General features: G+C 44.1%; 1 protein-coding gene across 1 annotated transcript in view; it reads left to right on the top strand.

Moving 5' to 3' along the window:
- LOC115477791 (galectin-related protein-like) overlaps positions 1-22,706 on the top strand; it is a 36,675-nt gene extending 13,969 nt beyond the window's left edge. The window contains exons 2-4 of the mRNA XM_030214874.1: positions 7,598-7,686; positions 12,821-13,004; positions 21,886-22,706. Of these exons, the coding sequence (XP_030070734.1) occupies positions 7,598-7,686; positions 12,821-13,004; positions 21,886-22,029 (417 nt within the window). The 3' untranslated portion in view covers positions 22,030-22,706. The remainder of the gene's footprint in view (positions 1-7,597; positions 7,687-12,820; positions 13,005-21,885) is intronic.
- The last annotated feature ends 4,559 nt before the right edge of the window (positions 22,707-27,265 follow it).

The following is a 27,265-nucleotide window of genomic DNA, read 5'->3' as shown; positions in this document are numbered from 1 at the left end:
ATCGCATCATCTCGCCTCACTTCTTAACTTATTATTCATCCACAGATTAAAATCGTATCAGTATTTTGATTAAAATTTAAAAATATGCATGTAATGTTTTTCGTTTGGTTATATTGATTTTAGGCCTACAAAAGGCCCTGTAATATATAAACTGCAAAACATGCAGTGGCTGTCTCAAAGCTTACAGGGATAGGGTGGGGATGGGGTCAAAGACTGCATGGATTTTGAGTTGTGGGGATGGGGACAAACTTTGTCCCCATGTCATTTAGTTAATGTCCCTTCTTTGCTTTATACTTATTCTTTACAATTTTGTATACGTAATGTAGATACTGCAGTATGCACATAACTACAGTTATGAATATGAATGGATCCAACTCCACTCCCCCTCCCCACGGGCAGAATCCTTAAGACCCCCTTAAACATGTCCTCAAAATTTGGTGTTGATACGACACAAAATTGAAATCTCATAAACCTTCGTTCCCTATAGAAAGTAAGCTACGAAAAGCTGCAACTTGTGTAGTAAAAAGATGAAACATTAAATAGCCTCAGGTAAAAAAAAACTTAGCACGTAAGCCTTCTAGGGACAGGGAAATAGTACACCTGAATGTAATGTGCCTTGAGCTGCTATTGTAAAAGGCTTGAACTAAATCCAAAAATAAATAAATAAATTATAAATCATACTGGCCTTGCAGCCATCCATCTTCCTTTCAATAAATGTTGTGCATTCTGGCCTGAGGGCCTACTGGCTGTTGCTCTTTACTGCCAGTAGGGAAGGCTAGAGATGAGCTCTGTTACACAATTTAGGAAGTGTTTAAAGGCTCAGTTGTTTGTACAAGCTTTTGTTATCATTTAAAGACTGAGGTGTATTTTATTTTTTAGTACCCTGTGTTATGTCTGTTTTAATTTTTGAAGAAAATTGTGTATTTTGTTAAATTTTTGTGTATGTATCTTGGAAACCACCTAGAATTGTAGGATAGCGTGGTGGTCTATACATTTTTTAAATAAATACAGAGCCTTCTCTAGCCTAAATTAATGCCCTACCACTCTCCTTTCATCTATGGAAGAACAAGGCCTTCAATGCTTACTATTACACCTCTGGCCTCACCCAACTATTGCTTGAAGACCATAAATCTTTGCTAGAATAAAATGTAGGGGGTAAGCGTTTTCTGGTCCGAAGCATATTTTGTGCTTGTTAACAGACTCGTTTAAAATGTGTGGGAAAACATGAATAAAAAATAAGCATGCCAAAGATTGTGCGTAGTTTTTGATGCTCTGTCTGTAGGTCTTCCCAGAAGAGTAGTTTGGGCAGAGCTGGGGTGGAATTGCCATGTGTACATGTGTTTTATGAAATATGTGTATATGCACACCTTTGCCCATTCTTTGAAACAGCTGTACATTTATGTGAGAATGTTTGTGCATTATTGGAGGTTACTATGGAGACTGTTTTACAAGTATAAAGGCACATAGGTGCCTAGGTTGCCTTTAGAAAATAAGAACTTTCTGAATCTTTTCATATAGTCTTCCTGTCTTTCTCTAGACCAGAAATGGGTGTTTCTTCTCTGTTAGAGACACTTTTTCTCAAACAAGTTAGCTAATTTGAAATGCCACATGAGAATGGGTAGCACTAAAATATATTATTGTGAAGTCACAGAAGGCGAAATAACTTATTGAGTTATTGTAACTGTTAAAACTCAATTTCCTCTGTGTTATGCGGGGTGATTATGATAGGCATGTGGCTTCCTCATAGACCCCTCAAGGACTGGAGTTTGGCTGGGGAGGGAAGAAGTGTTCTCTTAAAGTTCATCAACACCCAAATTGAGCAGTGACTGAGAAAGAGATCGGCCACACTTCCCAATCCTGGTATATTTCTTCATACAGACTTCTAAAATTAGGAGTTTCTGTAATGTATGCTGAGGGGAATTATCTGAACTACCTGCAGATTTACTAGGGCTTATATTGAATCTGGATAGATTTGCCCATCACCCTGTAGTACTTCACTCAGCTTGGCAGACTGATTTTTTTTTTAATTCCAGCAAAACAAGAAGCCTTCTAGTATGATGGCAGCCAGTAAGTCTCTGTGCTTCTCTCTAGAGCTACAGCATTGCTGGGGCTCTCTTGGATCACTTTGTCTTCCTTGTCTCACTGGCCCTTCTAGTGTCTCTTATTGCATGAGCACTGAACTGTGTAAGGTGTTCAGAAAACAGTCTAGTTTCATGGACTTCATTTCGTCTTGTGGTATGTCTTATTAACCAGAAACAGTGAAGAGGCACAAAAGGGCAAAAGTCCAATAATCCAACGAAAAAGCAGCCAGGCATTCCAGCTAGTGGCAACCACAGTTTATTAGTAGCAATCTTCCAACAGAAGGTATGATATGCACTGTCCTATCAATAGGTATCTCAAAAATCCGCCAGCATGTTTTGGCAGGAGCACCTGACCGCAGGGGTACATTAAATACCTGTGAAATGAACAGACACACTTTCAAACCAAGCATTCAAAGCATAATAATTGCCTACACTGGGCTCCACGTGACCAGTGTGAGTTACTTGCAAAAATGGCTCAAAAACACTCGTTTTGATAAAATCAATAGAGTGCATATCACACTTTGTGTTGGAAGATTGCTACTAATAAACTGCGGTTGCCACTAGCTGATATGTTTTATTAATCCAACATGAGAACTATCCACAGACATGATTGTATAAGAGCTTTCCACACCACACGGGTTCCTTCATTAGAAGTTTTTGCAGGGGTCCTTTTACTAAGCTGTGGTAAGTGCTAGAGCTTGCTTACTGCAGCTTAAAAGTTCCTAATCTGTGTGTGCTACACCCACTCTAAAACATATTTTAATTTTTTATGTAGAGGGGTCCTGTCTGGGGGTGGAGAGTGGGCATTTCTGTGCTAATCAGTTAGTGCTTCCTTGTCATCCACCAGACCAGTCAGACTAATGGGTTATGCCAATCCACCAGCAGCAGAAGAAGGAGAAAATAGTTCCAAGTAATCCGCCCCTTAAGGGCCTCATGCATCCTGTCATGCTCAGAATTTCTCTGTCTCCTAGCGGATGGTGGACGGATTGTGCAACTCCTATCTGGTGCTTTGCTGGTGGCTTCTGGCCTGGTTCCTCCAGGTGGTAGTTGAGCAGGAGTATAGCTGATTATTTGAAGATGTCTTCTTGGACTAGCTGATACCCGGGGTTTCTGGGTCCCTTGTCTTCAGCTGGGGTGACACTCGGTGTTGCCAGCTCCCCCCCCCCCCCCCCCCCTCAGCTCCTCTCATGCCCTGTGAGGCAACTTTGAAGAATGTTCATCGGCTGTTTGAATGGATTCCTTGTTGGACATCATGGACAGACAGCAAGTTGAACTTCCTTACTTTCTTGTTGCGTTGGTGTTGTCTGCGTTGGTTCCCAGGGGTTTCTCTTGGAGTGTTGTCACACGTTTTTTACCTAGTATGAAAAAAAATTAAACAAGAAAAGAGAGCATTTTCATTTTCTGTCGTGCACGGGCCATCTAGAGGCTGGAGTTAGCGGTGCAGTGCGGGATCTGTCGGAGGGTGCAGTGCAAGTTGCCGTGCTTTGCATGTCTTTCTCCCCAGCCTGTTAGGTGGTCTCTGCAGGTCCTTTCTCAGTTCGCATGCGGTGTTCGGGCTGCCGGTTTTCCATGGCAGCTCTGGCTTTTCATTGGACAGCACTTCAGCAGCTAGCTTTTCCTCCACCATTGGGAGGTGTAGTAAGGAATCCCTCTGTGCTGCGACTCCCGTGCCAGGGCACCCTTAGGGAGAGTTGGGTCTCCATTCTACAGTACACCTGACCTCAGTCTGGCTGCTCCTTCTTGTTCTTCGGCAGCTTTCTGTCAGAACCGCGGGGCAGGGGGTTGTTCATGTAGGGGCTGCTTCCTGGCGTCCTTTCATGGGGAGTACTTTTGTAACAATTTCCCCTTTGGGTTCTGTTTTTTGCCATTTCCCTGCTTTCAGTCTTGGATTAGCGCAGCAGACTTCTGGCTTGCCTGGAAATTGACCCATCAGCTCTCTGGTGGGGCAAAACTCAGGCATTGTATGTGTCTGGGCAAATTTGTGTTTCTTGATGGTCTATTCTTGGAAGGTTACCTATGCCCAGGGTACGTTGGCCCTGCTCTGTTGTTGTTTTTTTGTCAGATTCCTCAGGCAGTGCTCCTTTGGTGAGTATTTGATGGCTTCCAAGTTGGTATTGCCAGGGGGCCTGTGGGCTGGAGACGTCATGTTGGCAGCATTCTTTCTGAGGTCTGAATCCCTTAGAGGGTGTGCTTTACATCTGGGTGTGTGGCTTTTCCTTATCCTTGTTTATAGGCTGATGCCAGCGTCTGCTGCGGTGGCATGCTGCTGAAATTTTCTAGTCTTACGTGTCCCCAGTACTCTCCTTTCTTCATGGCAGCTGAGCATCATTTCAGTGGGTGCAGTGCTCTGAGAGCATGGTTTCTTCTCGGTGAGGGTCTGTTGACTCAGTCCCCTCCTCGGGCAATTGAGCAAGACTCCGTTCGGGATGGTTGTTCAGTCACGTTACCTTTCACTTCCACAGTACCCATCTCTTCTGGTTGGGCAGGTAGACATTGGCGGAGTCCATCTAGGGTTGTTGGGCATGTAACACTCACCAGATATGGCCTTACCTTTGGTTTGGGCATGCCTATAGTTTTGGATGTTTGGTATATTTCACCTGAGCATATCTCCCTCTCTGGATGTTGAACATAGCTTTGGGCTTATGCTCTGTAGGGTTTGGCATGGCTTTCTCTCTAGCTATGGCCAGTGTTCTTCTTGGGCTATTGAACTGTGAGTCCTGCTCTGACTGTTGGACAGGGGCTCCTTCTTTGATGCTCATATCTTTCGCTGCTGAGTGAAGGCTCCGTCTCTGGAGGTTGAGCATGGGCTCTGGCTCTGAGCATTGAGCGTGGGCTTCATCTCTGGCCATTGAGTGTGGGCTCTGTCCTTGGCATGCTGAGTGCAATTCCATTTCTGCATCTTCATCTAAATTCCATGCTTGCATGTTTGGTGAAACTGTGGCTCTGCATGCTGAGTGTCCCTTCATTTTTGTTTATTGGGTGCACCTCAGTGGCGTAGCTAGGCGGGGCGCCAGGGGAGCGGCTGCTCCCCCAAACGGAGTTCTGCCGGCACCTGCGCCTATTTTTTTTCTCGTCGTGTTGCTTTGAAAATGTGCACTGGGCCAGTGGAAGTCCTCTCTCACGCCGCTTTCACTCCCCACGCGCCGTCAACCTGGCTCCGCTTCTGGTGCACTTCCATTTCTGCATGAGGGGTGCTGCTTCCTCTGTCTGTTACACACCTTTGTCATGGCCTGCTCAGCGTTGCTCCTTCTTACTATCTTGTGCTCCACTTCAGCACTAACTGTAACATGCACCACCACCATCTCTGCTTGTTGGAAATGGCTCTTTCACTGCTTTGGGAGGCATCTTGGCTCTTCTGTTGGCTGTAACTACTTTTCAGCATATGGAACACTCTCCCCATCCTTGCCTGTGAAGCTCGGCTCCGTCTCCGCATTTTGGGCGCCTCCCCTCTCTGTGTGATGGTCACGTCTCCATATTGGTGTATGGGGTCAGTTGTAGGTTGGTATTTAGAGCATGACTGGGTATTTCAGGTGGCTCCCTTTTGGCTGGGATTCCCTCTCCATAGGGTCAGCAGCTGCATCCATATTTTCCTTTCTCTGTGTCACTTTTGTTTCAATATGTAGAGGGTACCAGGTCTCTGGCATTTTGCTCTTTTAGGTCCCCTTTTACAAAGGCACACTAGCATTTTTATTGCATGCTAAATATAAGTGTTTGCTAAACGCTAGAGACACTCATATATTCCTATGGGCGTGTCTAGCATTTAGAGTGCTCTAATCATTAGCGCGCACTAAAAACGCTAGTGCACCTTTGTAAAAGACCCCCTTACTCTCCTGGTAGTGGCACACTGTTGGCTTAGGGCACACCTCATGGTCATCTCTGGGATGCATTTACGGGGTATGGCTGCATGTGAAGCTGGCTCCTGGCTGGCCTTGGGGATAATAGCCCTAGTGTTGCTTGGGGAGGTTCCTTCTTGGGGTACTTACTTGGCTTTTCTTGCCTTGGGACATGCTTCTGCTTACCTGGGAAGCAGCTGTTTCTTTGGCTTCTTCAGCAGTATCCCAGGTCTGTCCTGGCAGGTACAGATTCTGAGCTCTCTTTGCCTCTCTTGTGTAGAGTATTCACGCTTCTGGTTCAGCATGAGTGGACTCCATTCCTGTAGTGGCTGCACAGGGTTGACTTTGAGGTCCTCTCTTTCTCTACCTCAGGTCTCCTTCGCCACAGTTCCATTCCTTCTTTGCACTTGCCTCTCTTTGATTGGTGAACTACACCCTCCTCTTGGGGGAGTGCATTTCTTCCTCTCTCTTGAGCCCTTCTTGGGCACTGTTGGAAATACTGCATCCTCTGTTCTTTGAGGACACTGGTATCCTGACCTTGTTCCCTGGTTCCAGGGGCTCTCTTGGCCATGCCACACAGGCTCTTTTGGATTTCAGGGCACTGAAATCTTTGTTTACTCCTTTACCCCTCTCTCTTGTTAGGGGTGCATAGTTTGTTTTTGCGGCCTGGGGTTCTGAATGTGTTCTGGTGTCTTTGTTTCATACCTTCGGTTGTGGGCTCTCATTCTTCCTTTGTGGACCTTCCGGGTTCTTGTTCTTCGGTGACTCCAGCTCTAATGGGGACCCTGCTTTGCTAGATCCCATTAGTCTGGACTGGTCTGGTGGACGACAAGGAAGGTAAAATTATGTCTTACCTGATAATTTTATTTCCTTTAATCCAACCAGACAAGTCCAGACGCTCTCCCTTTCTGGTTTCTTCCAGGTTTGGTTCATTTAGGTCTCACTACAAGTGCCTGTGCACATGGTTGCTGTTGTCATCGCTGCGGCGATGAGAGTTTTGTCATCTTTGGATTCATCTTCTCCATTCCACCTTGCTATGTCAGATACATGGGGCTCTGGCTTCAGCTTGAGCCTAGGGCTACTTCCCCGTTTCAGGGGTGGGTCTAGGGGTTGGCGAGTGCAAGCTGTGTGGTGAATCATTTCTCATCATTTCCCCTGGTTGAGATTTATGGCTGGGTCTTGTTTACACAGGACCTCCTGGGTATGCTGAACCTGGGAACAAGTGGCATCTATGTTTAACTTCCTTGGCTTTTCTTGTGGCAGTACAGAGCACCATTGCTTGGCTTGTCAAAATATTGAGCATAACAGGATGCACAAGGCCCTTAAGGGGCAGATTACTTGGAACTATTTTCTCTGTCTCCTTCTACTGGTAAATGGACATAACCCATTAGTCTGGACTGGTCTGGTTGAATTAAAGGAAGGAACATTATCAGGTAAGACATCATTTTACCATCTACATTACTATGTGCTGACTGATTAGCACAGGATTAGCATGCGACTCTTACTGTCTACAAAATGGCAACATTAGCATATGGCCATTAGTTCCAAAAGTAGAAAATCGGCCATTTTACTGTTCTGGTAAAATGGTCTTAGTGCATGGGAAAGACCCGCATAAGGTAAATGTATGCAAGGCATGCTTGGTAAACATTAAAATGACAGTGTGAAAACTTAATTTCTTTTAAGGTGGAACAATATTTGGGGGAGATTAAAGGAGGAATGAAACCAGCCATGAGACTTACCATCATGGGAGTGGTGAATTCAAGTCCCAGGAGGTAGGTTTAGAAGCTGGTGTTTGTGATGGTTGCTTTGGATATTATGGTATCTGATTGTCTGGCTGAACAGTGAATCTGCATTCTAAAAATAACACTACATATGGTGGAGTCCAACAGATAAATGAGGAGGAGACAGATGCTTGTTGGTGACAATATTGTTGAGATGATCTCATGGAACTAGTTTATTATTAATAATAATAATTTTATTAGTATTGATGTTTTCTTTGCAAACTCCATGGATTCGTTGTTTTTTATAATATAGTTATTCAGGCCATGTTTTCTTCTTCCAAATTTGCTTCACTTGCTGTCAATGTTGTTATATTTTTCATGTGTGGTGCATCACAGTCAATGGTGACTGGTTTTAACTCCGTTGATTTGGGTCCTACATACTGCACAGAATGCATGCTGTTTGAAGTAGGGTATTTTTTTTGTTTTGTTTTGTAAAATTTATGGGGTTATATTTCCAATTATTTTGGGAGTCCAATCATTATTGCTCCAAGATCTCCAATTATAGTTGGTATTACCACTGAATTTTTGCCAAAGTCTTTCCGCTTTAGTTGGTAAATCATAATATTTTGCTATTTTTTCCAGCTGTTTTTAATCAATTCTGCTATTTCCAGTGGTGTAGCCACATGTGCAATTGTGGGTGGGCATGAGTCCAAAGTGAATGGGCACAACATTTTATCTCTGCTCTGACCTCCCACTCTCTGCCCCAGTGACCCATAATTCAAATTAAAAATACATGAGCTGGTGGAGATCCTGCCAGAGCATTCCACTATGTTCTGCAGTCAGTAGTGTACTGTCCATGTGCCTCCCCCAACACATGTTGTTTTTGTGCAGTGTGAAAAATAAGAATGCAAGAGGGGTCAGTATGGCAGTGGCCCATAGACAGTGTTGCCAACTGCTATGCATAGAGGTGTGCTCTGGCTGTCAGAGGAGGACTGCTTCACCACCACCGAGGCCATGACCCTACCCGCCTTTTAGCCCATACAGCATCAATCTCGATGAAGCTTGTAGGGCAGGATGGTAGGATGAGGTTTGGCTTGTTTGCCACCCAAAGATGCCCTGCTGTCCCCTTATTTAGCTTCAGTTTGAAGAAATTTTCCCCAAGCGGTGCACTGCAAGTATAACTGGATGTTGGCAATTTACAGTTATAATAATAGTTTTAACATAGTAAAATGCTCAATTATAACAGCAAGGTAAAAACTTGGTATCAGGTAAATTAGATCATATTAATAACAATAATGTGATACAGTGTCAGCAACATACACAGTAAAACATTCATTTAGTACACCTTAATAACATAGCAAAACATTCACATAATTAGAGGTATGGTATTCATGTCAACATAGTGCAATTTAAAATAGGGCAAAATAAGGAACAGGGATGTCTTTGTGTCAGCAGAGGAACATATTTTTTTAAGGTTGCATCTATATTAGGTTTCAAACATTACAACATTCAATCCAAAAAGAAAACAACCCTAGATCCTGAAAACTGGAGCCTAGCAGCAATACAAAAAGGATGTGTTATAGAGTCTAACATATCTGAATTATACATTACCCCTCCCCCACCCCCTCAACTGAAAGTGAGGGTAGTATCCAAAAATGACCGTAAAGCTGAACAGACAGCGTCAGAATGGCCCAACCAATCATTTGCATCAGCAATGTGTCTCTCATATTTATATGTCATACACAAAGATGCCCACCAGAAATGCACATAGTATTTGACCACTTTTCAAGGACCACAGAATGGTTTGAATAGTAATGGCTGTCATTATAGAAAGCAGTTTTTCATGTCCAGAAGATAACACATTGGTTTCCAGCAATAATTTAAAATAGCTCCTTTCTAAGAAAGTGGAATTTTTAAGGAAAGAACATCCAAAATCAGTTTCCATACTTCCTGCCATAAGGACTGCACCGTAGCACAATAGAATAAAAGATTATGAAACGTTCCGGGGAGAGATTAGTAAGCTCGACTTAGGAGAGAGACCTTGGGGTGTTGGTGTGTGAGGATCTAAAGATGAAGAAACAATACAACAAGGTGACGGCCATGACCAGAAGGATGCTAGGTTGCATAAAGAGGGGTATAACCAGCAGAAGAAAGGAGGTGTTGTTGCCCCTCTACAAGTCGTTGGTGAGGCCCCACTTGGAGTATTGTGTTCAGTTTTGGAGGCCGTATCTTGCTAAAGATGTAAAAAGACTGGAAGTGGTGCAAAGAAAAACTACAAAAATGGTACGGGATTTGCGTTGCAAACCGTACGAGGAGAGACTTGCTGACATGAACATGTATACCTTGGAGGAAAGGAGAAACGGGTGATATGATACAGATGTTCAAATATTTGAAAGGTGTCAATCCGCAAATGAACCTTTTCGGAGACGGGAAGGCGATAGAACTAGAGGACATGAATTGAGGTTGAAAGGGGGCAGACTCAGGAGTAATGTCAGGAAGTATTTTTTCACAGAGAGGGTGGTGGATATGTGGAATGCCCTTCCGCGGAAGGTGGTAGAGATGAAACAGTAATTGAATTCAAACATGCGTCGGATAAACATAAAGGAATCCTGTTTAGAAGGAATGGATCCATGGAATGTTAGCGGAGATTAGATGGCAACACCAGTAATTGGGAAGCAAAACCAGTGCTGGACAGACTTCTACGGTCTACGCCCTGATTGTGACTGAATAGATATAGATGGGCTGGAGTGAAAATTTTAAGGGGTTTTGACGTTAGCTTCAGAACTTAGTACAAGAACAGTGCTGGGCAAACTTCTACGGTCTGTGCCCTGAGAATGGCAAGAACAAATCAAACTCAGGTATAAAGTATCATGTACCATGCAAAATGAGTTTATCTTGTTGGTCAGACTGGATGGACCGTACAAGTCTTTATCTTATGTCATTTACTATGTTACTATGTTCCCATCCAACACAGAGCCGAAATGGCGGGACAAAGTTTATGAAGTTTTCACTGGTGCCCACAGGGCTCTATGGGCCATGTCGAAAAGGGATTAAGATATAGATGCTGACATTGAATAACGAATAGTAGAGGACCATAATCGTTTCCGGTCTTTCTCCGACCGAGCATCACCAATTTTCTGTTTGCCAAATATCCCATCCATTATAAAATGGCCACCCAGCTGTCCATGTGGAGGAGCAGAGAACCAGAGACTGCTAGATCAAATTCCACTGTAACTCTGTAATTTTCTTTCTTTTTTTTTATTTTAATTGTGAACCCTCCAGGGACAGAAAAATGCCTACAGTGACTTCCCTTACTCCATCCAGTGGAGGGCTGCTCAATAAGAGTACCTTTCTGTAATCTAAATAGTAGTAGTAGTAGTAGTAATCTGTACCAGGTATAAATAAAGATGTCCATCTTTTTGGACATGGATGGCCTATCCAGTCTGCCCATCCAAGCCATCTACTCAATCACTCCCTTAGAGATCCTATGTACTTGTCCCAAGCTCTCTTGAACTCAAGTAATGCTTTCATCTCCACCACTTCCACCGGGAGGCCGTTCCACAAATTCACCATTCTTTCCGTGAAGAAATATTTCCTCAGGTTACTTATGAATCTATCCCCTTTCACCTTCATCCTATGCCCCCTCATTCTTCCTTTCAGTTGAAAGAGACTTGCCTCATGTTCATTTATGCCATTTATTTATTTATTATTTAGATTTTGCTCACACTTTTTTCAGTAGTAGCTCAAGGTGAGTTACATTCAGGTACACTGGATATTTCTCTGTCCCAGGAGGGCTCACAATCTAAGTTTGTACTTGAGGCAATGGAGGGTTAAGTGACTTGCCCAAGATCACATTTAATTTAAGAAGCCTACCCACTGGCAATTTAAGAAGCCTACCCACTGGCATACTGTCTCATGTATTATGCATTCCCACCCAGTGGCGTACCAAGGGAGAGGCGGTCTGCCCCGGGTGCACGCCGCTGGGGGGTGCCGTGCGCCTGTTGGCCGAGTCCGCTCGTTCCCTCCCTGCTGCTCCCTCTGCGCGGAACAGGTTACTTCCTGTTCCGGGGCAGAGGGAGCAGCAGGGAACGAGCGGACTCGGAGCCGACAGGCGCGCGGCACCCCCCCAGCAGGTAAAAATGCACTCGGGGGGGTCGCGCTGCACCCCGGGGGGTCACGCTGCACCCAGGGGGGGCCGTGCTGCACCCGGGGGGGGCGCATCAGCGATCTGCCCTGGGTGTCAGCCAGCCTAGGAACGCCACTGTTCCCACCTCTTGATTATGGAGGTAAATTTATAAAGGATGTGTTCTTGTAGAGAAGTGTTTTATTCACCCAAATAGGCTCTCATAAAATGGCCTGATATTTATGCATGCAAAATGTAGGGACAAAGAAGTTATATTTTATGTATTTATTTATTAGGTTTTATTTACCGCCTTTTTAAAGGAATTCACTCAAGGCGGTGTACAGCAAGAATAAGTCAAACATAAGCAATAGACAATTACAGCAGTAAAATATTCAAACAACAATACAAAATATGGCTTAGCATACTACTTACAATGTCAACACAATACATAATAGAACATTTTAATTGACAGTGTAGGGTATAATCAAAGATGAAACATATAGATAGGTAAGAGAGTAAGAGGAGTTAGAAAATAAGTTGACTAATTTAAAGAAAGGTGCATGTGAGATCAGAGAGATGGTTAAATATTATCTCAGCTAGGGTAGGAGTGGATAAACATGTCCTGCTGCACTATGTGCAGCCTGTGTCACTCCTTGTGAGTGAGACCAAGTTAGTTACTTCTTCCATTAAAGGCCTGGTTGAAGAGCTAAGCTTTCACCTGCTTCCTGAAGTAGAGATAGTCTTGTGTTAAGCGGAGCCTTTCAGGCAGTGCATATTACCTACTAGTATACAATAAACGTGTTTCTGGGAGCAGAGAATAGGCAGAGTGGTGGTGGAATTGACACCTGCCTCAGAGCTAATGCAAATATGCATTGCTTTCTCTAGGCTGATTTTTTTTAATGACACATAGATGCATACACTGCCCTTATAAAATATGTGCAATATGTGTGCATACCTGCCGTGACATCCTGGGTGGCCTGTTATAAAGTTACCCTCCATGTACTTTTTGTAATCTGTTATACTTCATATTGCTGCTTACTTATTTATTTATTGCCTTTTCAGCTTTGCTGTGAGCCTCTTGTGCGGCCCCCCCGACTCGGTAAAAGATGGCAGTGACATTGGCCTTCAGCTAACAGTTAACTTCATAGACAAATCTGTAACTCGAAATGCACAGATTTCAGGGGAGTGGGGTACTGAGGAGAAGAATATACTCTATTTTCCTTTCACAGCCGGAGACAATTTCAAGGTAAAAAATTGCTGAATTTAAAAAAAAAAAAGACAAATTTTGAGCCATATGTATCCCATAGACAGGTAACGTGTAATTTTATACTAGATTGCCTAGGTTTGGAGGTTGAGAAGGTGCCTGTTTTTAACCTCTTCTTTAGGCGCCTTTTTGTTTTTGTAGAATGCTAGGGGAAAACCAGCAGAAATCGCAGCTAGAAAGAAGCCAGAAACATTTATTTTTTTTAAAGGGAAAGGGGATGAGACTTGACATAGTGCTTTTTTGTGCTTACAATCAAAGTGGTTTATATGTGGGCACTTATTTTGTAGCTGGGGCAATAGAGGGTTAAATGACTTGTCCCAGATTCACAAGGAGTGCAGTGGGAATTGAACCCAGTTCCCCAAGCTCAAAGTCCATTGCACTAACCACTAGGATACTCCTCTGCTCTAAGACTGCTTGGACACAGGTGTAACTGTTAGGTTGTAATGTAGGTGCATTATTTTATAAATTATAGGCATATATCAGCCCAAATTTCACCTCAGCCTATAAGAGGGTGGAGTACCAAGGGGAGGGCGGTGGGGGCAGTCTGCCCCGGGTGCACGCCAGGGGGGGGGGGGTGCCGCGCGCCAGTCAGCTTCGTTCATTTCCATGCTCCCTCTGACCCCCCCAAGCGGTGTGCACCCGGGGGGGGTTCTTTTGTCGTGGTGGGGGGTTCTTTTGCCGGTGTGGGGGTTGCGCTGCACCGGGGGGGGGGCACTGAACCCGGGGGGCGGGGCGCATCGGCGATTATCACCCCGGGTGTCAGCCCCCCTAGGAACACCACTGCGAGGGTCATATAAAAATACACAGCTTCTTTTACACACGTATCCTCTAGGGAAATCTTATACAAGCCCTTTTGTGCATGAAAATTCCTTTAAAATACCCCTATAATGGGAAAATCCCTTTAGTATAGCAGGCTTTTAGTGGAGGAGTAGCCTAGTGATTAGAGCTGCAGGCTATGAACCAGATTAACCATGATTCAAATCCTTCTGGCATTCCTTGTGGTCTTGGATAAATCAGTTAATCCTCATAACATAAGAACATAAGCGTTGCCATACTGGGACAGACCAAAGGTCCATCAAGCCCAGTATCCTGTTTCCAACAGTGGCCAATCCAAGTCACAAGTACCTGGCAAGATCCCAGAACAGTAAAACAGATTTTATACTGCTTATCCTAGAAATAAGCAGTGGATTTTCCCCAAGTCCATCTTAATAATGGTTTATGGACTTTTCTTTTAGGGACAATTCCATAAAGTGGCACCTAAATGTAGGCACAACAAATATGTGTGCTTACAACCAATTCTGTAATGGTGTTAAGGCGCACCTAACCCATTATAGAATAGCAGCGCAAAGCCGCTTTGGCATGCCGAAACTTAGGTGCGACAGCTTACACCAGGTCAATGGCAGGCATAAGCTGGTGCATATATATCTACATAGAGCTCTAAACATGAAGAGAGTAATATTCAGCCCACGGCAGTAAGTGGTTTGTAGACCACTCACACAGCTGGGGGCTGAAGTAACACCGGATATTCAATCCCGGGGCATGCTCCGCTTCCAGCATTGAATATCAGGAAATGTGCGCTGACCCAGCACCAGCCAATACTCAGACTGGGGCCCAGTTAACTTTGCACATAAAGTTAAGGTAACCTTTTTGCTGTCCTAACTTTATGCATTTGCTTACTTGGAAAAGAGATGGATGAGGGGAGATATGATTGAGATCTACAACTCCCGAGTGGTGTAGAATGAGTAGATCAATTTTTTTTTACTCGTTCCAGAAGTACAAAGACTAGGGGACACTCGAGGAAGATACATGGAGATACTTTTAAAACAAATAGGAGGAAATATTTGTTCACTCATGAATAGTTAAGCTCTGGAACTCTTTGCCGGAGGATGTGGTAACAGCGGTTAGTGTATCTGGGTTTTTAAAAATTGGACAAATTCCTGGCGGAAAAGTCCATAGTCTGCTATTGAGAGAAAGGAAGCAATTGCTTGCCCTGGGATTTGTAGTATGGAGTGTTACCACGATTTGGGTTTCTGCCAGGTACTTGTGACCTGGCTTGACCACTGTTTGGAAAACAGGATACTAGGCTAGATGGACCATTGATCTGACCCAGTATGGCTACTCTTACGTTCTTATTAGCAGAGCGAATATCACTACTAACCGGCTAAGTTGTGGCAACTCTAATTCCACTCCTGGACCATCCCTAACCTAGCTGGTTAGGGAATGGTCTGTTAGTGGAGATATTCAGCGGCAGTGCCCAGTTAAATGCAGCTGAATATTGGTCTCTCCTGTCCAGTTAAACCCCTTTGAATATCTACTCCAAAATGTTTGTTTATTGGGATTTATTAACCACCTTTATGAAGAAATTCACTCAAGGTAGTGTATAACAATTACAACTTAAGATAAAACTTACAATTTTGTGAACAGCATAACAATAGTAAAATGGCTAAATATAAGTATATATACTGTCAATGAAGTAAAAACTTAGAGACAGCAAATTGAATTCTAGTAATATCCATAACATGATTCAGTATCAAAAATATAAACATTTAACTACATTGTAAAACAATTATATAGATGCCTTAAAACAAAAGTCCAATGTGTAATAAATTACTACATACATATCCCGTTTCACCATTCCTCCTGCAGAATGCACATTGACTGCACTTCATAGTACCAAAGTATAATTTTCCAGACACCTTTCCAGCAATCGAGTGCCCTCAGTGCGGGGCCTAGAGTAACTGATTGGGTAAAAAATTGGTTGAATGGTAGAAGACAGAGTGTGGTGGTAAATGGAGCTTGCTCTGAAGAAAAGGAGGTCGTCAGTGGAGTACCGAAAGGATCGGTCCTAGGGCCGGCTCTTTTTAACGTCTTTGTGAGCGATATTGCGGAAGGGCTGTCTGGTAAGGTTTGTCTCTTTGCGGATGATACTAAACTCTGCAACAGGGTGGAATGATATGAGGAAGGACCTACCTAGCGAAGCTAAAGGAATGGACCAATATTTGGCAACTAAGGTTTAATCTCAAAAAATGCAGGGTCATGCACTTGGGTCGCAAATATCCGAGGGAACGGTACAGTATAGGGGGTGAAGTGCTTCAGTGTGCAAAGGAAGAGCGGGACTTGGGGGGTGATTGTGTCTGACGCCCTTAAAACTTTCAAACAGATAGAAAAAGTGACGGCCAAAGCCAGAAGGATGCTTGGGTGCATAAAGAGAGGCATGACCAGCAGGAAAAAGGAGGTGATAGTGCCGTTGTATAAGTCTCTGGTGAGGCCTCATTTGGAGTACTGATTGCAGTTCTGGAGAGCGCACCTACGGAAAGATATAAACAGGATGGAGTTGGTCCAGAGAGTGGCTACGAAATTAGTTAGCGGTCTTGAATGCAAAAATTATAGGGACAGGCTTATGAACCTCAACATGTATATGCTGGAAGAGAGGAGGGAGAGAGGAAACATGATAGAAACGTTTAAATATCTCAAGGGCAGTTATGTACAGGAAGAGAGCCTTTTCCAAATGAAGGAGAGCTCTGGAATGAGGGGGCATATGACAAAGTTAAGAGGGAATAGGCTTAGGAGTAACCTAAGGAAATATTATTTCACAGAAAGGGTGGTGGAGGCGTGGAATGGCCTCCTGGTGGAGATGTGGAGTCAAGGACTGTTCCAGAATTTAAAAAGGCATGGGATAAGCATGTGGGATCGCTTAGGAACAGGAAGAATTAGGGGTTACAGAGGATGGGCAGAGTGGATGGGTCATATGGCCTTTATCTGCCTTCATGTTTCTATGTTTCTAATTTCCTTCATGTTTGCTTTTATTTGTGCCCAGCCAAGATGGTGCTGTTGCCTGTTTGTCTTGATGCTTAGGCTGCCCATTTTTGAGTTGATCAAGTTCTCTTTTAGCTGAAGGGAAAAAGTAGGGGGTCTTTTACTACAATATCCCTAAAGGTGCCTGCCTACATGGTTAGCGTGCGCGCTAAGTGTAGGCATGCTAAAAACACTAACGTACCTTAATAAACAGGGCCCTCTGTGACTTGCCGAGAGTCACAAGGAGCTGCAGTCCAGGAACGGAATTTGGGTGCAGCTACAACTTCGCAGGTTAGCAGCGATATTCAGTCCACCAACCGACTAAATAAGTGCATATAGGGGGTCTTTTACAAAGCGTCGGTAAGCCCAATGCAGTCAGCCTGCTGGCAGTAGTTCCTCTCCAAGCGTGCGCCATTTCCAGGGGGAAAAGGAAAACCCCTGGAAATGGTTTGCACGACTACTACTACTACTACTATTTAGCATTTCTATAGCGCTACAAAGCATACGCAGCGCTGCACTAACATAGAAGAAAGACAGTCCCTGCTCAAAGAGCTTACAATCTAATAGACAAAAAAATAAATAAAGTAAGCAAATCAAATCAATTAATGTGAACGGGAAGAGAGGAGGGTAGGTGGAGGAGAGTGGTTACAAGTGGTTACGAGTCAAAAGCAATGTTAAAGAGGTGGGCTTTCAGTCTAGATTTAAAGGTGGCCAAGGATGGGGCAAGACGTAGGGGCTCAGGAAGTTTATTCCAGGCGAGACAAAAGGCGCGAAGTCTGGAGTTGGCAGTAGTGGAGAAGGGAACAGATAAGAAGGATTTATCCATGGAGCGGAGTGCACAGGAAGGGGTGTAGGGATGGACGAGTGTGGAGAGATACTGGGGAGCAGCAGAGTGAGTACATTTATAGGTTAGTAGAAGAAGTTTGAACAGGATGCGAAAACGGATAGGGAGCCAGTGAAGCAGTGGCGTAGCCAAGGGTGGGCTTGGGTGGGCCCAGGCCTATCCACTTTGGGTTCAGGCCCACCCAGTAGCAGCACATCTATAATGTGGCTGGCAGGGATTCCCAAGCCCCACCAGCCGAATACTCCCAACTGTCCCTCCTGCATACCTTTTAAATAGCAGATCTTTGCCTGCAGCAAGCAGCGACTGATACATACTGTTTGCACCGGCCCTGTAGCCTTCCCTCTGATGTATTCTCGCCTTTGCAGAAACAGGAAGTTATATCAGAGGAAAGGCTGTGGGGCCAACATGAGCAGTGTGTATTAGTTGCTGCTCGCTGCTGGTGAAAATCTGCTATTTAAAAGGTATTCAAGGAAGGGCGGATGTTTGAGAGACCATATGGATGCAGGCAAGAGAGGGAGAGACGAAATCACTTGTGGGACAAGGCGGAGTACTTCTGCCCACCCATCTTGGGCCCAGGCCCACCCAAATTTGGGTGTCTGGCTACGCCCCTGCAGTGAAGGGTCTTGAGGAGAGGGGTAGTATGAGTAAAGCGACCCTGGCGGAAGATGAGACGGGCAGCAGAGTTTTGAACCGACTGGAGAGGGGAGAGGTGACTAAGTGGGAGGCCAGCAAGAAGCAGATTGCAGTAGTCTAAACGAGAGGTGACAAGGGTGTGGATGAGGGTTTTGGTAGAGTGCTCGGAAAGAAAGGGGCGGATTTTACGGATGTTGTAAAGAAAGAAACGACAGGTCTTGGCAATCTGCTGGATATGAGCAGAGAAGGAGAGAGAAGAGTCAAAGATGACCCCAAGGTTTCGAGCTGAGGAGACAGGGAGAATGAGAGAGCCATCAACAGAAATAGAAAACGGGGGGAGCGGGGAGGTGGGTTTGGGGGGGAAAATGAGAAGCTCGGTTTTGGTCATATTTAATTTCAGGTGGCGTTGAGACATCCAGACAGCAATGTCAGACAAGCATGCTGAAACTTTGGTTTGGATGCAAGGTGAGATATCAGGGGTAGAAAGGTAATTGAGCATCGCTGCGCGCGTCCCAGTTTCCGCTGGAGCCCTTATCGCCACCTCAATGGGTGGCCGTTGGTTAAGACAGCAAAAAAGCTGGTTGGTGTCTGGGTAACTCCCAGATCAGCACACATACCCAGATATTAAATCTTGGGAGCCAGGCATGCCCTGGCATTGAATATCCAGGGTTAGTTCAGTCCACCTTAATATTTAAAAAAAATGCTAAAGAGAGCATTTTAAAAGGCTTGAGCAGCATTTTTATGTGTAAATAGCAATTTTAGAAAGCTAGTATTTACACAATTAGATCTATAGCAAACACGTTTTGGAAAGGGGTGTGTTGTGGACATGGGTGGGTGGGCCAGCAAAGTATATATATATTTCTGATTTCACAACAGCGCATACATATTTTTTACAAAATCTGGACATTGATATTTACACCTCTTTTGAGGCAAGCATAAATGTCAGCTAACTGCTTGCTTGGACTTGGGATTTGCCCCAATGATTGAGTTTTTTTCATTTGTCTTCTTAATTGTCTCTTTCTTTTTATTAAATTTGTTGCTTGATTTATACATTATACACATGTCCCTTAATTCTATAAAGTGGCACACTGATTTTTACACTTACCTCCAGATTATATATGTGGCCCCTAAAGTTATGTGTGCAAATTTGGCAGTGTGGCCAAATTGCGCACGCGACTTAGTTGGTTAACAAGCCAACTGGTGCCAATAATCGGCCACTAGCAAGCAATTATGGGCACTAATTAGAATTTATGTGTGCAGCTTTCTAAGTGTATTCTGTAAAGTGGTGTGCATAAATTCTAATGGGCGGATCTCAAAAGGGGGCATGGCCATAGGAGGGGCATGGGTGGGTTGTGGGTGTTCCTAAACATTACACGTATTGTTATAGAATATACCCAATCCACACTTAAGTTAGGCAAAGGATTTACACCAGGTTTTATTTGGCGCAAATGGTCGTGACTAAATTTCAGTCATAGGAACTTCTTCTCTCTCTCTCTCTCTCGGTTTGTCTTTCTCCTGCTCCTGTGTGTCGGGACTTGAGTTATCACGTTAGCACAGGTCCTTCTTTCTGCCACATCCTCTCCTACCTATGCGAAAACAGGAAGTACTTCACACAGGAGGAGGCGAGACAAGGCAGGAAGAAGGACCTGTGGCAGCAGAGCTGCATTAACGCGATAACCCGGGTCCCGGCATACAGAGCAGGAAAGAGAAACAGACCAAGGGAGCAGAACTTTGTGCCTGCCTGCCCACCAACAGAAGACTTGTTGGTGCCGGGCCCCCCTTGAAGGCCGGGCCTGGGGGAATCGACCCCTCCCCAGCTAGGTGTGTCAGGAGGACTGGGTTGAGAACCCCTGCTTTATAGACCAGTGTTTCCCAAGTCCAGTCCTGGAGTACCCCTTGCCAGTCAGGTTTTCAGGATTTCCACAATGAATATGCATGCAAGAGATTTGCATATAATGGAGGCAGTGTATGCAAATCAAGTTCATGCATATTCATTTTGGATATCCTGAAAACCTGACTGGAGTTGGAAAACGAGTTATAGACTTATTATAGACTACTAGCATAAAAGGTGAAATACGCACCTATAATTTAGGCACAAGCACTTATGCCAGCCATAGAGTTGGTTTAAGTTGCTCACACATGTATGCCAAAGAAATTCACATATCTTAGAGTGTTCTAGAAGCTGCTCACGAGACTTCTCCAGACTCCACCCATGTGTACATCCACCTGTAAACTGCATTTTTTATTGCCACTTGCTGTGAGTGAGGGTGCTGTGCTGGGGGTGGGGGTGGGATGGTGGGAGGGAAGACATCATGACTGATAAGTGGAATACTATCACAGCAATATTTGGGGATGTTATGTGGTTATAACCAAGACTCCATCATGTTTGGCTGTCTTTATGGTTGGCACGATGGAGACTTGACAGTCAGCATTTAAGCATGGGTGACTGGGACGCACACAGTGGTGGGTGTGGCTCTGGCCACCTTGTTGGGCAGACTGGACGGACCATGCGGATCTTTATCTGCCGTCATTTACTGTGTTATGCTATGCAAGGTATGTGCATATTTACAGAATAGCATTTAGGTGGAATTTTGGCATTATGCAAACATGTGCATATATACCATTATTCTAATTATTTATGCACGTATTTGGGGTATAAATGTTGGCGCTCATTTTATAGGGTTACTTACTCCCCGAGTGCTGGCATTTTATATGTGTAGAACCCCAAGTGATGCTGCGCTTTTTTAAAGGTGTTTCTTTGTCAAATGGTTGCTCCTGCTAGTGTGTGTCGTCAAATACGTATGTATTCTGAAAAGAATTTTACAAAAGGCTCTACATTCAGCAAACCTTATGCAAAATATCTTGCTAACTGTAAATGTCCTGATGTGGATACCCTTTTTCTATCTAGGCAGCCTATGCGAAATTGGGCTTTAAGTCACCTCTTCCAAGTTATATATTTCATGTTTAAAAAGGAAATGTTCTCAAAACACAAAGTGTTGCATTTGTCAGCACCATTTCCTTCTATGGTGTATTTTATTTTATGGTTGTTATAATGGTTTATTTGTTTTTATGATATCTTATTATGTATGTTGCTATGTGCACCACCTAGAACCGTGGCTAATGCGGTTAATAAATATATATAAATAAATAAATAAATATTGCCTACTGTAGATCTCCACTTCACACTCTTTTCATACTAAAGTTACTGACATGCTCACCCCTCTTTAGGAAGAAAGCTTCCTAGGTCTGAATGAAACATTTTCCACTTTATTGCTTTCTGGCACCAAGGGAATTTCATTCTTTCTTTTACTGGGAGGTTAAGATATCTCCCTCTTCCACACCTGAGGAAGAAGGTTCTTTGAAAGCTAGTCAAAAAATATATTTAGTTAGTCCAATAAAAAAAGGTGTCCTCATTTTTTTCTTGTTTTATTTCTATTTATTAGCCTTTACTACAGCAACTACAGTACATTATCTTTCACACCACTTTTAAGAACTTTCCAATCTTGGCAACCAAAGGTATAGTGAAAGTCTTCTTGTTTTTTTGACTAATTGTCTGTCTGTGCTTTCACCGGCCTTGGCCTTCTCTTGTAGATGGAGATTCTTTGTGAACATCAGCACATCCGAGTCTTTCTAGACGGGCAGCAGCTTTGTAATTTTGCACATCGTGTCCGGCAACTGCAGACTGTGAGAGCTCTAGAAATCACAGGGGACATCAAGCTCACCAAAGTGACTTAAATACAGAGACCAGAAATTGAAGCTTTATAGGATCGACACTAACCTTCTTCTTCCATGTTTATCTTTTTATATTTAATATATCCTAAAGAACAATAGAAGGCACATCAGAGAGACACAGCTTCCAGCTCACATTTGTTTTGCTATGTAATCCTATCAGGTTCTTGTGGGATTGTACAGTTATACATGTGCTCAGGCAGCTTCTCACAGGGAAATTCAACTAACTCCCGCAAAGAGCGCCCCATGTTTTATTTGCAGGTCTAACTTAGAGGAGAAATGTTATTACATCTGACACACGTGGGGTGTTCAATGTAAACATTTATTGTGCTGATCTAGCTTTATTGTTAAACTGCAACACCTGGATTCCCAGATTTCTCCTCCAAGAGCAATTCAGGGCTGAACTTGCTGTGGAGGCAGTGAACTCAGCCCTTGAGAGGGAGGGAGCCCCAGCCAGGGCCGCCGAGAGACTGAGCTGGGCCCAGGGATGGCCGCCGCCGAGCCCAGGGATGGCCGCCGCCGAGCCCAGGGCAGAATCGTCATCGCTGCCACCACTGCCCACCCACCTGAAGTACTTTGGCTGGCCCCCCAGCATTGCCTGAAGTACCTTGGTTGACCCCCCAGCATTGCCTGGCCCTGTAGCTGCTTTCCTCAGGTTGCATATGCTCAGTCTCGAAACTGAGCATGCATGGCCTGAGGGCTCAGCAGCTGCTAGGCAGGCTATGCAAGGGGGCCCAGCGCCAGAGTTTTCTCTCTCCTGCTCCCATTGGGACGCGATCACCCAGGACCTGTCAGGAGCAGGAGAGTGAGAGACAGAGACCCCTGTTTTGGACCCCCACTGGAGGCCCGGGGAATTTCACGCCCCCCCCCCCCCCCCCTCGGCGGCTATGGCCCCAGCCACCTACCAACTAACTAGTTCAGGTCCCAAGGGAAGCAGTAGTCCATGCCTCTCAGCTTATGATCATTCTTGTCAGGGGAGCTGTGAAGGAAACCTCTGGCACCTCAGTCCCCCTCAGGGCTAGTAGCCCACAATGTGGCAGCAGAAAAACTGCTGGGCCAAAAAAAAAAAAAGCCACCTGGCAGCCAGATGTCCTGACATAAGTGGCCTTCCTTGGTTGGTGCTATAGTAACTTTGGAAAATGACCAATTCACAAATGGTTTGCTCCTAGACTTTGTCCATGGGAAGAATTTTCAGGTATAGTAGCAGCACATGGTCAGCAATTTTACTGTGAATTATCATTTACCCTGGTTGGAAATGTGAGTCCTTATTGTATTTGATTTGTAGAGTAGTTGCCTATTTGTTTAGTCTCTAAAGTGTTTTCTCTTACCATCATTTAGCTATCCATTTGTGTATTGTCCTTGAGAGTATGGGCTAGGCCTATCCCAGCTTTGTTCATTTTTACCTGTGGTTTATGCCCTCCAAGGAGTTAATGGATTATTATGGGGCATAGACAGAAAATAATCCAGTGCTGAATGTTTGTCAGAATGCAAGAATGACCAAAGATCATGTCTGCAGAATTGCAGCCTTTAATTTTGTTTTCCATTGTTTCCCTTTACAATCATGTATCCACTGTAGGGCTTTATTCAAAATGACCTTTTTCTCACTTTACAGATATATATAAAATCTTTTGTAAGTGTGCCTATAGAATACTAGCACGAGTCAGCAGAAATGGATCCATATTTAAGTGCACCCTGTCTATGGCAGGCATAAATAGATGTGTATAACTTAGTGTTCTGTAAGTTGTATATGTAAATGTTATGTTAACCTTGCCTATGTTCCAGCTATGTATACGCCTTTTGCATTTACACGTTAAGGCATTTATGCACATATCTTATAGAATACCGCTGTGTGCATAGCTAGCACTTACGCAGAGATGTGTACATTCACATGCATGACTGCTAGCATTCTGTAAATGTACACATACAAATGGCACTTAACATTAGGTACACAGTTATAGAATTAAAGGGGCAGTGGTCCTTCTTTCCCTAGCCCCAAAGGGTTCTGAGCATTATTTCTCCAGCTGTCCAGTAAAATTCAATGCTGAATCTCCTTAGGTAACACTTTGGATCAGCCAGTTCATCCCACTTTGTGTGCTAATAATTTTCTGGAGGAGATCATCTTTTGTTCCTGATTGGGTTGTCCACAGCTACGTGATGTACATCATGTTACTCTTCTGCTGTAGGTGTCCCCTCACCTAGTGTGTGTGTACATACACACCTGGTGTCATACTAGTCCTGCCCCCTCCTTATCCCACCACTTCACCATCCCCTCACACTGGATCATAGGAAAGGCATTCTTCCTGAAGAAGTTGTGCAAAGGAGTAATCAGATGCTAGAAGAGGATCCTCCATTCGCTCCAGTATAATAGCCACAAGTGGGCCCAAGTGCATTGTGATGTGGCTGATAGCTGAAGACTCCTGCCACCTCTCCCTTGCCACCCCCATAGGCGATCAGGTATCTCAAATCCACTCCCCAACCCTCTTCCCCAATACCTTCATTATCTTTTAAAGCCTTCAGTTCTTTGCTAGAAGCAAGCAGTGACTCATACTCACTGCTCGTGCAGGCCCCAAGCCTTGTCTCTGACCTTTTCCTACCTATGTGGAAACAGGAAGTTGACTCAGAGGGAGGCTTGGGGCTGGTGATGCAGCAGGTATGAGTAGCTGCTCGATGCCGATGAAGAACCGCGACGTTGGAGTTGAGAACCCAATTGTCTGGAGGAGAGGGAGAGATGCTGGGCAGGATTGTCATGCCCACCCAAATGTGGCTGTCTGGCTATGCCCCTGATTCACCCTGCTTTTTTTTCTTCTCATTTGAAAACATAAGAACACGCCTAATGTTATATACCATCCTGTCTTCTACACAAGGGGAAGCCATTCTCTAACTCTTGTCACAAATCCTAGTTTCAGGACTTGAAATACAGTAAAAATATAGTAGAGTCAATGTTGTTTTGCACAATCACTTGTGTTAATTTATATTCTTTTTTCTACACTACTATCATGGACAGAAGCTTGAATGTAAGGCACACTTGGCTCCTACAATACAACCCCTTTTCTTGTGAGGTGGTATTATAGGAGCACACACAACTTGTGTAGTACAAAAGTTTTGGTGCTTCATTGTAGATGTTAAGGGTCAATTCTAGAACCAGGCGCTATAATTTAGGCACCCAAATTACAGGAGCTGTGAGCCTTTTCTATATGAGCACTTAATATGCATGAGTGTTCTTATCAAATGCTAGGCTAAGTCAATGTCTATGTGCCTGCATTTAGGCATGTCCATGTATGTCGTGTCAAGAGCAGGCATGTGCCTAAAAGCAGCACTTTAGCCTGTAACATAGTATTCTGTAAGTTATGCACGTATATGTTAGACATGCCCATGCCCCACCCATGCTCTTCCCCCCAGTAAGTGCTGGTATTATACAACTTGCGTGTGCAACTGGCACCTAATTTTAGGTGACCTGTTATAGCATAAGGGGGTAAGTCAGTGGTTTCCATACCTGGTCCTGGGAGCATTCCAGTCAGTCAGCTTTTCAGGATATCCACAATGAATATTCATGAGAGAAATGTGCATGCAGTGGTAGCAGTGCATGCAAATATCTCTCATGAATATTCACTGTGGATATCCTGAAAACCTGACTGGCTGGGGTGTCTCCAACACCAGGTCTGGAAATCACTGGGGTAAGTGATTAGTTCCTGGTTGTACTTCAAACCACATCAGCCTATCCTGTAATTTCAGTCGCTCCCTTCCATCTCCTGCTCACTGCTGTGTGTTTTTTCTCTTTCCTGTAAGGGGTAACTGGAAACTCAGGAGCCACCACATATGCACTGAAACAGAATAGTAGTTTAGCCTATATGTGTGGCTGAGAGGTCAGAAAAGGAATAAAGTCAGTGAAGAGGAGGAGATGTGGATTGCTATGCTGAATACTCCTCTCTATGTTCTTATTGATCACTATTTCCCCTCAATATAAGGGTTCAATAAGATGTACGATTAAAATAATTGTAGTTAAACACAATGTAAATCAGTGGTTCCCAAACTTGGTCCTAGAGACACCCCAGCCAGTCAGGTTTACAGGATATTCACCATAAATATTAATGAGAGAGATTTGCATATACTGCCTCCACTGCATTCAAATCTCTTATGAATATTCATTGTGGATATCCTGAAAACTTGACTGGCTGGGATGCCTCCAGGACCAGGTTTGGGAACCAATGGTGTAAATAATAAGTATAATAACTAATAAAACGTCCAACATAATAAGCAAACCAGGGTACAGAGAACTCTGTCCTAGATCATTCACAATGGTTATAATGCCCTTGCCCCAAAAGGCTTACTGTCAAAGGTGGAGCACGGGGAGGTTAAACAAATTACACAAGGTGAGACGGTGAGCAGGGAACCAGGGATGTGCTGAACAGGGATGTGCTGTGCCTCCCTCTCCAGGCCTGAGCGCACTAGGGCATTTCCATCCTGACCTTCAGCACTGCACTTCTGTTCTGGCCTCATTGCTCCGTTACATCTGTGTCCTGATCTCAACAAGTATTTATTCATTAATTTATTTAGATTTAGCTCTAAATAAATAAACAAAAATTGAATTGTCCATCTGTTCTGATCTGAACATGGTACGTCCCATCTTGATCTGCATTCTAAGAGCAGTTATCTGTGTTGCTAGTGAGCCCATAGCCCCAGATTTTATATATGGCTTTCAAAACTGTGTGCCAAAAATTGGTGCCCATCTGGCATATTCTACAATTGTGCACGCAACTTAATTGATGTATGAGTGATTAATTGGGTGCTGTGCTAATTGGCAACAATTAAAATTTATGTGCACATCATCCTAGTTGGGATTCTATAAAGATGCATGTGTAAATTTTCCATGTGGATCCAAAAAACGGGGCAGTGCCATGGTTGGGGCATGGGCGGATTAGGGGCATTCCTAGAGATTCTGCACAGTGTTATAGAATATGGCAGATCCACACCAAATTTAGGCATGAAGATTTACACCAGGCTTCAGATGGTGTAAATCCTCGCACCCAAAACTGGGCACAGATCCTGGCACTAAGCACTATGGTATACTATATACGGCACCCAAATTTGGGCACCATTTATAAAGTGGCACTTAGCACTCATTTACAGAATGAAGGGGCCCTTTTACTAAAGGGTTGCTGTGTGGCAACCCAGAACTAACGGCGGCCCAATGCGGCGGCTGGCGGTAGTTCTGCCTCGAGAGCAAGCCATTTCTGGTACTATG

The sequence above is a fragment of the Microcaecilia unicolor genome, chromosome 9 (genome assembly GCF_901765095.1).
Source record: "Microcaecilia unicolor chromosome 9, aMicUni1.1, whole genome shotgun sequence".
In the NCBI taxonomy this organism is placed as follows: domain Eukaryota; kingdom Metazoa; phylum Chordata; class Amphibia; order Gymnophiona; family Siphonopidae; genus Microcaecilia; species Microcaecilia unicolor.
This window is presented reverse-complemented; position numbering and strand designations above follow the sequence as displayed.